General features: G+C 50.0%; 1 protein-coding gene across 1 annotated transcript; it reads left to right on the forward strand.

Annotated features, from left to right (window-relative positions):
• Nucleotides 1-8,623: 8,623 nt before the first annotated feature.
• NAIF1 (nuclear apoptosis inducing factor 1) lies at nt 8,624-12,726 on the forward strand. Its single transcript, XM_059486648.1, has 3 exons — nt 8,624-9,359; nt 10,187-10,636; nt 11,204-12,726. The coding sequence occupies exons 1-3, from the start codon at nt 8,849-8,851 to the stop codon at nt 11,221-11,223; spliced, it is 981 nt and encodes a 326-aa protein (XP_059342631.1). The 5' UTR covers nt 8,624-8,848; the 3' UTR covers nt 11,224-12,726.
• Nucleotides 12,727-13,558: the final 832 nt, after the last annotated feature.

Below are 13,558 nucleotides of genomic sequence, written 5' to 3' on the forward strand. Positions count from 1 at the left end.
GACAGCAGGCGCCTGTGGCAGCTGGCCTCAGAGCCCTGCACACCAAAATGGGGAGGCATTAGATAGCCTGGGCAGAAGCTGACAATAAAGAGCTGTAATCTATCCAAATGGAGACAAAAGAGAGAGAAAAAAGCAGGAGACTGACATGTTTTGCTCAATTATTTTCCTCAGTACTGCAAGCTGGCAGAGGGAGGCTCTGCATAAGCCATAAATTCAGGTATCCTGGTACCCTTTTCAGCCACATCACAATACTTGCTGAGTCTAAAACTCCACTTTTCAGACAGACACTTGCCTTTTCCAGGCTGGTACACTGGCAGAAATTAACTTTTGCTTTAAGATGGTTTCTAGAAGACTTTTGAGTAAATGCACAGCGTGAATTTGTGAGCCTCATCACCCACAACTGGCAAACATGTAAAAACTGAGAGGGAGGGCAAAAAGAAGGGGGAGGCAGTGACCCCTCTCCTCCTCCAGCACAGGAAGAGCTGCTGGCATCTCTGGTACCTTGAGTGACCCTGCAGGAATGAGCAGTGACTCATCTCCTTGGGAGCCTCCTGGAAGCACCCCAAGGAGCCCTGCTGCCCACATGGGTGTGCACCCAGCCCCCAGCTGGGAAGGGCCACCACCACACTGCCAATCACCTCTTATCTTTTCAAATTTAACTTCTGAAAGAGGAAAACGTTAAGTACGTCACTACTTCACACTTTTTAAAGAGTTGAAGTTAACCCTGCACGGTGCTGCTCATACCATGACATAAAATCTCAATGCTTGGCCAGCGCTGCTTAAATAATTAAACTGTCTGGTGACATTCAAGTACTTTCATATATTAAGGTGACACAGCATAGTTCAGGGAACACTACACAGCAACCCAGGTCTCCTTGTTACAGAAACCCTGGCACAAGGAATGAGCTACCCAGGCTGATCTATTCAGGCATCCACAGCCAGTGCCAAATGCAAAAATACAGAGAGAGCTGGCCAGGGACAGGGAGCACAGAGCCACTGCCCAGGACTGAGAGTTCCACCAAGGTCATATCATGTTATATGAAGAGAGGGATTAACCAAGAGACAGAGCATCCTTAATACTCAGAAATTAGAGAATCAACTTCTTGCTGCACCAGACAGTTAAGAAGAAAGCAGGTGGTGAGGAAGGATAGCCCTGGCCCAGGCCTGCCCCCACACAGCTCTCCTCAGGCTAAACTATGTAGGTTCACATACCAAGCAGCTCTGTCTTTCCAGGCAACTCATGATCTAAAAATTTCAAGTATTTCTCTAAGAGTAGAATTCTTCACTGCAAACCAGTTTAGCTGCCAGAAACCTCCCCGCAGCTCATGACTTGGGAGTTGGAAAAACTCAGCCATCCCAGCTGCCTTCCCATGAGTTATCACAGCTATTCTTCTTCACCCAAGACAAAGGCTGGGCCATCATTAAACTGTGCTCATGTCCCACATTCACAGGGACAAATATAGCAGTAGGACATGAACAAGAACAAAGACTCATTTCCCATTTGCTACAAGTAGGGCTGTAGGAAAAAGCTCCCTCCCCCTTCTCCTCCTCCCAGCACTGTACCATGTTATACTGTGTGCAACCAAGGGCCCAGGGCTGCAGCATCACCATCTTGTAGGGCTCTCAAACAAAACACCAAGTCCTTATTGTGGCTTTGATGTCTTTTATTAATACTCACCAACCACTTAAAGGTTCTGTTCAATATTCAGCTAGATTTTAAAAATAAAATTTAAAAGAAACAGTAAGTGTGCTGAAGTCTGGAGTTTTTTTACCTGCTGTTATCTCAGTAATCTGACACCTCCCTGAAAGGAGGTTTTAGGAAGTTAACCTCTTTTCCAAATCAGCCAGCAACTGCACAAGAGGAAATGGCCTCAAGCAACACCAGGGGAGGTTCAGGTTGGCCATCAGGAAGCATTTTTCACTGAAAGGATTGTAAGGCATTGGCACAGGCTGTCCAGTGAGGTCACCATTCTGGTAGGTGTTCTCAAAACAACTTGGTGCTACAGTTTAGTTTATACAGTGGTGTTGAGTCAAAGGTTGGACTCTATCCTGGAGGTCTTTTCCAACATCAACTATTCTAATAATCCATGCAGATGAGGACAAGGAGATGTGTCCACTACTTACCAAGGTATTGAGTGCTGGTCACTAAAAAATGTCCCACAGAACACACTGAAAGACCAAAGCCCTGCTGCATATTCTACACAGGCACAATCAGCTGCTTTGGATGAGTTCTGTTGTTTCTTTCCACTCAGGCTGAGGGGTTCCCACAGGCATTCACTCCCCTACACAGTTCAGAACAGATCCCATCCTGCAGGAAGCAACACTGTGGGGCCACATCAGTGATATTCAGGATGCCCTTCTACTCACACAATGCTGACATTTAAATTTTCTATGCTCTAGTCCAAGTTGCACCTACACCTCTCAAAGGTCAGCCAGCAGCCCTTGGTCATCAGCACTGTGCAAATAGGACAAAGGTCTCTGCTAAATAAACCAGAGAACCAGCAGGCTTCTCCAATTTTCTGCAAGATAGGACAAAAACAATCCTGGAAGAACAAACATCCCTCAAGAGTTATATACCTGGTCCTATATGTATGTACATAAAGCAACACTTGTCTCATCTGCAATTGTTTGTTTATATGTAAGGAAAACATGCAGGAGCAAGTTTCTCCTGTGCAATATTTGCATTTAAAACCAGCCTCCCCTCAGAACACTGAGGGGACACACTGCCCATGTCAGGCATTAATCACACCAAGGCAGGGCTGAGCAGGCAGCAGGTGTGGGTAAAGCCTTTCCCCAGGACAGGCTGAGGCTCCTGCCCCAGCTCCCCTCTCCTCCTGCTGTCCCTGGCAGGGTCACAGCCGGTCTCCCTGGCATCCCCTGTCCCAAAGCTCTCACTGCAGGGCTGCTGGCCAAGGCTATTAATAACCAGCACTAGAAGTTTCCTTGTGCCAAAGCCAAGGCCTGTCTTCTCCAAGTCTGTTCTGCAGCTGTCAAGAACTCATGTGATGGATTTGAGTTCATTTGCGTCCTCAGCCTGAATCAGAGAAGGCAACAACCCCAAATTCATACCAACTAACCACTCACCACAGATTGGAAAGTTTTATCTACAATTAAATCACTGACCTACAGTTCTGCTCTTGCTCAAGTGCATGAGAACAGGGTCTCCATCAAACCACACATTTCATAATTACAAAGAGCAAGAACAGGCCTCCACTCCCTGCAGATCCAGCAGATATGATCCATTCTGTTTATTATTTTAATAAACATTACTCATGAATGTGTGAGTTTAATTAACATGTTATTGAAAATGGTTTCACCTTGCATTAAACTGGTTTGGGATATTCATAAAAGGTAATTCTTTGGGATTGGTAAGAAGATGGGTGGATGAGAAGTTGTTGGCAGCAGAGGGAAGGCTATCAGCTGGAATATCAAACTGTAACAGGATTTGTCTGATACAACCTTGTGTTGCTCAACCCTTCAAGGTCAATTACAAAAGCCCAGCTAAAAGCTCCACAAGTGCCCCAGCAGGATTCAGGGCACACAAACCATGAAAATGTGATAATGCATAAATGTATGTGGGTTTGGAGATGTATCATGAGATCTAAATGAGAGCAGGAGAGATATTCCAGTCCAAGTTACAGAACAGTGCTAGAATTTTGCTCTTTTTATCATAAACTGACTTCTGTAACACAATCACAACTCAGGTCCTCCAATTCCAGATGGCTGTGAATGGAAAACAGGTGAAAGCATCACAGTGGAAAAAGTCCCTGCTCCTTCTGCCCCTTACAGTTGCTCAGAATTGCAGTACACTGTGCACAGTATAAAACAGAGTATTCCAAAGTGCTGAAGAACAAAAAAACAGTTACAGAAACAGAGCCTGGGAGGAAGAATTAAATGACGTCATGACAGAAGATAAAGCATTGATCAGAAACAAGATTAAATTTTTTTACGATTGCAACTGCTACAGTAGAAAGTTTCTCAATCCATCCATGGAGCCACTTGCCAAAGAGCAAACTGATTTATTGTCCCAGAATGGCACAGGCACAGCTGGAAGAGTCCAGGGACACACTTAAAATGCAAAGCTGTTCAGGAGAAAAGCCTGATGCAAACAGAACACTGCAGGCTCCAGCTGCAGCAGCACAGCTTTGCTTCTTCAGGACATGGGAAAAGTAAAAAACAGACCTTGGGGGAAGTCTGGACAGCCAGGACCTGAATATCAGAGTGGAGATATGAGGCTAAGGAAGAAGTGATGAAAGCAGATTTCAGCAGCCTGGGAGCTGATACAGTTTTCCCCAGGGAAGCTGATTCCAAGCAGCTGAAAACATGAACTTAGAGGAGGGGAGAGTATCACAAGACCAAGGAGGACATCACTGTTAGGGTAGAGGCAAAGAGGACATCTGGGACTGAAAAGAGACAAGGGTTATGTTTTCTCTGTTTCTTAAAGTGAACTAGTCCAGCAGAAGATGCTGAGCACTACAGAAGAGGCAGCTGCAGACAAAGTTCACCACTTCAGTCTGTCTCTAGGCAGCTGGGATTAATTCCACCAGTTCAGACTGTCTGGAACTTCAGCAGCAGAGATGAAGTTTTGGAATGGCATTCCAGCCCTGCAGTTAATCAGGATCAGTAGGAAAACAGTTATATTAGCAAACACACAAATATTACCATCACACATTCCTTCAGCAATAGGACATCTACAGATACAAAGTAGGAAACAATTCTGTTTCAGCATATTTCCATTGAGTGCATATTTCAAGCTCCATAGGTCTATATAAAGTCAGAAAGCAACAGTAACAGGACATTTACCATCCCAGAGGTAGATGAAATTTAGCAGTAAAATACTATCCCTTCACACAGTAGAACAAAAAAGGCTTTTAAAAAATTCTTCACATGGTTATCATTTTACTGCCCAAACAGAGTGAACTGTGTGGATTGCTTCATGCTGACCAGTGCAAACAAGCATTTCATTACAAGGCTCACTGGTTTGGCACACTGGTATTTGTCAATTGGTTTAAAGATAACAGCATGGCTTAAAACAAAAAAATAAGAAAACATCGTTTACATAAGCAAATTCCACCTCAAAGGACATCTGAGTGCAAGCCCTTCTCTCCCCCACCACAGAAGGCCACCTCTGAAAGAGAAAGCAGCAATTTTCCAGGAATGCCACAAAGGGTTTTATCTCAGCAAGAACTCTCAAGCATTGAAGGAGCCAAAATATTGCTCATTTTCTTTTCAAGTTCAGCCCAAAAGTTATTGTTACCACGAGGACTTTTAGCCCACTGAGGCAGGGAGATGAGCAGCTCACAGCTAAGATGGGAGATAACTTCACTTTACAAGCCCAATGTTTTCTCCATCTGCTCCCAAACATTAGAAGGCAACTCCCATATCAAATGTACTGCTGCATGGAAGGAAAAATAAAGTGCACCACAGGCACCAAGTAATTTACTAATCACAAGCAATCCATGTGATTTATGCCCAAATTGGTCTCCAAATACCGTGCTCGATAAATCAGAAGGGTTTTCTATCTTGACACTTGAGCACTTTCCCTGAGCGTGACCTCACATTAGTTAGGCATTGAGATGCCATAATTAGCTAAGGATGGAGCAGAAAAAGGACTGACTTATTAATAGAACTGCCTTGCAAACAGGAAGTTTATCTGATTTCCCTAAAAACTGCTCGACACAGAAGTTTGCTAGCCAGCTGAGGGCTGTTCCCACATTTTTAACTGGAACTTGAAAGTTTTGAACTCTGCGTCCTCACTCTCAATGCTTTCATTCTCAATGGTTTTTACCCTGCTAGAGGGGATGCTCTACCATACTAACAATGCTTTGCAAAGTCTAGAATGTTTTGAGTTGGGAAAGGAGCACCCAGTTCCAACCCCTTGCTACTAAATCAAGTTGCTCATTCCAGCCTGGCCTTGAACCCTTGCAGGGATGGGGCAGCATCAGCTTCTCTGTGCACCCTGAGCCACCTTTCACCCCCCTCACACTGTGGAAGAGGAGCCAGAGGAAGGAAAAGGCAGAGGAACAATACTGACAGACAGGGGCTTCAGCAGAAAGACAGGATTGCTAAGCAGCATCCAGGCAGGGCTTCCCTCGGCAGCGAGCTCCGGTCCCCGCAGAACGGTTCCTCCGTGCCGCTCCCACCAAGCACAGAAACTCTCTGCTGGGAAGTAAAAATGCACTTTGTGTGAAGGTGCTTCCTCCTGGGCTGCAGAATGCTAGGCTGGAGTGAACTGCATGCAAAGAGAAGGGAATGCAAACAGAGGCAGGAGTGCAGGTGTAAGCACAGAACATTCTGGGTCATGGGGGACTTTTACCAGAGGTCAAGGATTGGCCCCAGAGGTGGCAGCAGGTCAGTGTCACAGGGCATGCACAGTGACTTGTGGTACAAGCAGATCGACATAGCCAAATGCACCCAGCAGAACTCATGTTTTTTCTAGAAACAGCACAACTGAACTACTCACAAGATCACACTGCCAAGGAATTCTCGTATTTTACAGCAGCTAGGAAGATGCCAACCAAAAAGAAATGTCAGAAGTTAAGATGCTGGAGAATCAAAGTTAGAAAGGGACTAGAAACTCTGGAAAGGACTGTGTAATTAAAGCACTCAAAGTGGGGCACCACTCCCAGAACAGGGAGAGAATAGGAGCTGTCACTTGAATTAAGTATCTTTTCAGTGACTCAGAAGTTATTCTTAAACTCTTCTTCCTTCCTGTACAACTCAGGCACTCTGTAGTGCCACATCCCTGGCTGCACCCATGTGTTTATCTCCTATCTTCACATGATACCGAGTTTTTTTATGGCCCTGCACATAAAATACAAGTGACTGGGCAGGGGAAACTGTGCAGCACTGAGGACAAGCCACATGGACATGTAAATCACACTAGTCACAGTTAATAGAGCAGCATCATGTTGAACCTTGGAGCCCTCAGCGTACAGCATCACACGGAGTGGTGAGTACAAAAAGCTCCCTGGGCTGCATGTTTTATATGTGCAAACTGTACAGTACAGCAGCCTCCCTACGTTCTAAGATATTTCCAAACCCATAAAATAAACGGGTCATGAGCCATCCTGGGCAAACATGAGAAGCAACACGCTGCCAGACTCATATGAGGAACACAGTGATGGAATGAAACCTGCACAATTACTCTAACTGCAGGAATCGCTCCCAAGGGACCTTCCACTAGTGTAAGCCAGCAGGCAAGTTGCCCTGTCCCGAGTCCTGCACAAACACGATTTCCTTTATGGTTTACCCTGCCCAAACAGCAAGGTTTTAATCTTATTAACTACGGATAGTTAATACAGTACATGCCTACAGGCAGCAAGCAAGCCGATTCCTCCGGGTCTAGCGTGGAAGCCAGCAGGGTGGCTCTGAGGCAAGGAGCCTGGGGAGGGGAGCGGAGCGGCCGTGTCGGATCCCAGCCCCGCTCTCGCTCGGGGAACGGGACGCTAAAGGACCCGGGTATTGTCATAGTGCTACCGCTGCCCCGGCGGGACACAGCTGGAAAGCCTCCAGAGTCCACGTCCTGCTCCCGAGACAAACACAGAGAGGGCCCCGGAGCGGACACGGGACGCGGGGAGCGGCCGAACCCTCCCTGAGCCCCGGATCCCGGGCGCGCTCAGCCCCGCCGGGCCAGACCCCACCGCCCGCCGCCGCTCACCAGCAGATCCAGCTCGGAGCGGTGCAGCCCGAGGCGGCCCAGCCCCACGGCCAGGTCGTGGATGCAGAGCGCGCCGTCGCGGTTCACGTCGAGCTTCTGGAACAGGGTGCGGAGACGCCGGTCCTGCTCGGAGGCCTCGCACAGCGACCGCCCGCAGGACCCCGCGTTCCCCCCGCCGCTGCCACCGCTACTGCTGCCGCTTTCCACCGCAGATCCGTGTGGGGAACCGCACGGGCAGAGAACGCCGCTCACCACCGGGGAGGCGAGAGAGCGCCGCGCCCCCGGCATGGCCGCGCCGGCACCGAGCACCCCTCACGCCCGCGGCACCGGCAAATGGCGCCGCTTCCGCCTTCGCGCCACGCGCCGTCGTCGCCACGTGACGCCCTGCGCCGGCCAATCAGAGCTGGCGACACGCCCTGGACACGCCCCCGGCGCCCACCGGAGAGGCGGGTCGTGACGTCACGGGGGACGCCCCCGCCTGCACCAATCGGGAGGAAGCGCCGCGGTGTTTCGGTGTGCGGTGCAGGGGGCGGTGCAGGCGCGCGGGACAAGCCGCGATTGGCTGAGCCGCCTGGGGGGGCGGTGATAAGGAGAGCTCCTCCAATCAGAGCGGGAGCCGGCAGGCAGTTTGAGATTGACGGACGTCGCGAGCATCCGGTAGGTCGGAAAGGAGTGCGCGCTCTGAAATGATGGACAGGAGAAGCACCCAATGAGATTACAGCAAGGAAATCCAGGGGTGGGCCCAACCCCTCAGCGGCCCCACGCAGGCCCAGTGCCCTGAGACCAGCGACGGGGCGAGGCCGCCTGTTGTCTGCCTGATGGACAGGGCTGTTAACCAATAATAATGCGATATTCCAGGCGGGAGGCGGGCAAGTCATTTGACGGGCAGGCGGGCGAGCCAATCAAGCGTGGCAGGAAGAGGGGCCGATTCTGGAAGCCATTACGCCAGTGCCGCAGGGCGGGGGCCGTTGTGCGGGGCTGCCGGGCGAGCGCCGTACGCAATTTGCGTATCGTTGGCGGTGCCAAAGGGGGAGCGGGGGGGACCGACCCCTCGGGGCCCTGAGGGGCCTCGGGGCCCCCCTGTTGTCCCCGGCCCCGGGGGTGGGGGGGCCCTGCCGCCCCTCGGCCCTGCCCAGCGTCCCCCAGGCCCCCCAGGTGTGACCCCGTGCCCCGTCCCCGGTGCCCCCCATGGCCATGGCGTCGCCGCCGGCGCCCCCGGCCAAGAAGCGGAAGATGAACTTCTCGGAGCGGGAGGTGGAGATCATCGTGGAGGAGCTGGAGCGGGGAAAGCACCTCCTCGTCAACCACTTCAACGCGGGCGTGCCTCTGGCCGCCAAGGCCGCCGCCTGGCACGACATCCTGCGCCGCGTCAACGCCGTCGCCACCTGCCACCGCGAGCTGCCCGAGGTCAAGAAGAAGTGGTCCGACCTCAAGACCGAGGTGCGGCGCAAAGTGGCCCAAGTGCGGGCTGCCATGGAAGGGGGAGGCGACAGCCAGAACGGCGGCGGCAACGGGCCCGAGGGCGAGGAGCCGGCGGGCGCCGCGGCCGCCCCGGTGATCCTCACCCCCATGCAGCAGCGCATCTGCAACCTGCTGGGAGAGGCCACCATCATCAGCCTGCCGAGCGGCGAGTGCGGCGCGGGTGACGGGAGCGACATCCCCATCACCGCGTCGGCCACCACGGTCACCCTGACCCAGAGTGAGTGCTGCGCCCGCCCCAACGCTCTGGGCTGGCCTGGAGGGTCACACAGAGCCCCTGGCACCCCCCTGCGAAGGGACCCCGAGCCTTGTGTGGGGACAGAACCACAGAATGGTTTCTGTTGGAAGGGACCTTAAAGAGCACCCGGTTCCAACCCCCTGCCATGGGCAGAGACACCTCCTACTAGAACAGGTTGATGCATCCTGGCCTGGCCTTGAACATTTCCAGGAACAAGCTGCCCACAAGTTCTTTGGGCAGAGAGAAACCCCAACAAAAAGAAATCCCCACCTCTCTGTAATGAAATGCTCCTCCCAGTCTGCCCTTGTGGTGTAGGGGAGTGGCCGCAAGAAAGCAGGTACTGAAAGTCGGCTTCGACAGCTGGACTCAGTCTTAAAGAGGAGGGGAATCAAGGATCCTTTGCACCTTGGGAGGTTCTTCAGTCCCTCTCTGGGGAAAAACATCTTCAGGGATGATTTTCCAGTGTGCAGTGCCCCAAAGAGCAGCTCTGCTACTGACAGGGGCCATTCGGGGTCTTTGCTGTTATATCAGTCAGTCAATGCTGCTTGGAAAGATTGTTCTAAACTGGAGATTGAGAAATGATATTGTCTAGACAGATAAGGCATTCCCTATTCCTTTGGATTGTGCAGCCCAGAAGGAAGCTCGACTGAGGGTGGAGTAGACTTAAATAGGTCATTTTGTGCATTGCTGGCCATTGTACGTTATCTCACTGAGCAGGCCGTATTCCTGTGATATTCACTGAATAGTCCTGCAGATAAAAATCCTGTATCCCAGCTACCCCTGACTCCCTTTCTGCCCTTTGTTCTCAGTTCCTGCAGAGACAGCCTACCACAGCCTGGAGGACGGCGTTGTGGAGTACTGCACCACAGAGGCCCCGGCCACGGTGACGGCCGAGGCGCCCCTGGAGATGATGGCCCACCAGCACGAGGTGTCTGCCAAGCCCCAGGAGCTGAAAAGCCGCATTGCCCTCAACTCAGCCAAGCTCCTGCAGGAGCAGCGAGTGACCAACCTGCACGTGAAGGAGATTGCCCAGCACCTGGAGCAGCAGAACGATTTGCTGCAGATGATTCGCCGCTCGCAGGAGGTGCAGGCGTGCGCCCAGGAGCGGCAGGCGCAGGCCATGGAGGGCACGCAGGCGGCTCTGAGCGCCCTCATCCAGGTCCTCCGCCCCATGATTAAGGACTTCCGTCGATTTTTGCAGAGCAATACACCCAGCCCATCGGTCACCACTGAGCCTGGCCAGACAGGGCAGCAAGATGGTATGATCCAGTGGAAGAAACAGTGATGGGAGGGGAGCTTTAGATTGATTGAATTAGGAAAAATTTCCTCCCTCAAAGGGTTGCCAAGCCCTGGCACAGGCTGCCCAGGGCAGTGGTGGAGTCACCACTCCTGGAGAGATTTAAAAGATGTGTAGATATGGCACTTGGGGACATGGGTTAGTGGTGGATGTGGCTGTGCTGGGGAAATGGTTGAAAAGTCTTTCCCAACCTAAACAATTCTGTGATTCTATGGGACATCCGCCATGCTAAAAACCTACCTATGCTGGCAGAGGAAACTTGGGAGCATGGGGTACTGCATCTTCTCAGTGTGAATGGCTCCCTTGGAGTTTGGCTGAGTCTAAACAGGTTTCTCTGCCAATCTTGTGCTAATCTGCCCTTTCAGACTCTCATACAGAGCCATAGCAGGATGTGGAATAAACCAGCAACTTAACATGGATTGCTTTAGTTCCTCAAACAATAGATTTATTTTTTTTAAGTTATTTTTTAATTTCTGTTTGATCTGTCCTAATTATGACACCTCTCTTTTCTCTTTCTCTCGATCTATAGGATTTAAAACTGACTTCTAACGCAGAGAGTTCTGTCAGGACATCAGTGCTGCAGCTGCCAAGGTACAGTGATGGTGAACCCACAGTGCACACAGTGAATGCATTTCTGCCTCTTGCTGCAAGCATTTACTGGAAACGTGGTACTGGATGTGGTAGAACCTTCCCTCTGCACTGAGCGCCCTGGATCCTGCTCCTGCAGCATCACATCCTGCCCATGCAGACCAGCACCCAGTCTCTGTGCATTCTCACTCCCCTGAGGATCCCAGTGGGATTGAAACAGTGCATTCACCTCGTGTTTCATCTGTGTGCCGTCATGAAATTTCTCGATCAGCTTGGGAGATATGCTGAAAGTTTCATGTCTTGGGTACCAGAAGCTCTCCTGGGATGCATCTTGGCACAATGTCTTTATTTGTCACAGCCACCCAAGGGCCTGGATGAGTTTCCCTGGGGTGGATGGAATGGTGAGACTCCATCTTTGCTTCATCTGCATTGTTTGTCACATCCAGAATACCTTGATCCATCAAAGAGGACCTGGACTAAGGTCCTGGACTAAGCTGCAGCCACACAGGAATTCCCAGTGTCGAGGAGTTTGTCAGCCACTGATTTGAGTGAATTTTGGGGCATTACTTGGTTCTGCTGCTGGTGGTGTTTGTTTTGTACTGTTTGGGAGCTGGAAGCCAGTGCAGCCATTCTGTGTTTGTCTGCTGGCTGGCCTCATCCTGACAAACAGAGCTGAGCTTCTCCTCACTATCCTATACCGTTATACAGGGTGAAACAACATCACAGCCACTTCTGAGGCAGTCTCTGGATCTTGGTCCTTGATGAGAAAGCCTCATTGCACAGGTTGGTCAACATGATTCTCACAGACTTGCAGTAACTTCATAAACTTTTAGACTAAAGGTCCACTGGTACCTGCATGGAAGAAAACTTAGGGAAAGAAAACAAGGAAGTGGAAGTCTTCTCCTTCTGCCTTGCAAAGTGGCTTACATTTTACAGGCTTGTTGCTTGCCAGGTTATTACTTTTGAAACGGAACTTTTCCAGAGCTGGTATTTACTTGCTGTTAAGTCTCCTTTAGGGCTGAGGAGGGAGTGAATTTGCACAATCAAATGAAACCTTTACACAGCCTTTAATGGGGAGATGCTGATGGGGGACCCCTGTTAGAGCAGTAGGTGACAAGGTCACTGCTGCAGTCCCTGGCCTTTACTCATCTCCTCCTTTCTACACATCTGATGGGGGAGAAAAGGACACCACAGTGAGAAGGGTTTGGTCCCTGGAAGACTCCCAAGCCCTTGGGACTGACACCTCCAAGCTGAGTCAGGGTGGGTCCTGCCTTTGTCTGGCATCTCACCACATGAGTAGCACTTGCCTGACTCTTCCTCTTAGACTTTGTGGAATCAAATCAATTGCTGAACTGAAATTTATTTTTAGAGTGAGAACTATGTCATATGTGTTGGTTTACCTCATTTGTGTAATGATCTCTCCTTTACAAATATGAATTTTAATAAAAAATACATTTTGGTAAACAGGCTGTTTCAGTTCATTGGTGTGTGCAGAAGTGAAAATGAGCCCATGACAGCAACTTTGCAACACAGAATCCTCACTGTGAAGGGACCAAGGAGAGCTGTGAACAATCACAAGTCACAGGAGCTTTTCCTCTTGTTTGTGAATCTTGTGGCCTTGTATTTACATAATTACAGTCTTTTTCAAATCATAGCTTTTCCAGGCTTACCTTGGAGCATGAGTTATTTCACAGTGTCTGGTGGAATACTGAAATACAGTAATACAGTAATCTCCCAGCTGCTCAGAAGAATCCACAATAGCCTAAAATAATGGAAGAAATACCAGCCTTTGGCTTTAAATTGCAGTGTGCATTTTTTCAGTGACTAAGCACTTCAGCTGTGTTGCTTTTCTAGAGGACTAAACGTGTTGCCATTGGAACCACACATTTTTCCTGTCTCTTCAGGATAAATGCAGAGCTGAGTCAAGCCAGCAGCATCCAAGCATGTGTTCTGTGTAACAGATTTTTTTCTCATTAAAAAGATGTGGCAACATTTTAAATACAGGGTGAACTGTGCAATGAGGGGCTTGGTTGTTGCTCATGAAGCAGTCACCAAACTTGGGGGGGACAGAGAAAAGTGTCCCTTAATGTTAAAACCAGGATGAATAGGTGAACAGGACACTGAGAGGGCAAACAAGAACACAGGACATTCAACTGAACAACCAGCTGATGCCCAAGCAGAACAAAAGCTAAGGAGGAATATTTATAGATGTTTATTTGTTCTCCTCTAGTGTTCTTTTTGTACCTAGAGATTTGTATTCAACATCCAGACTGGGAAGGAGCCATGCAGAGCTGTT

Source organism: Ammospiza nelsoni, chromosome 20 (genome assembly GCF_027579445.1).
Source record: "Ammospiza nelsoni isolate bAmmNel1 chromosome 20, bAmmNel1.pri, whole genome shotgun sequence".
NCBI classification, from domain to species: domain Eukaryota; kingdom Metazoa; phylum Chordata; class Aves; order Passeriformes; family Passerellidae; genus Ammospiza; species Ammospiza nelsoni.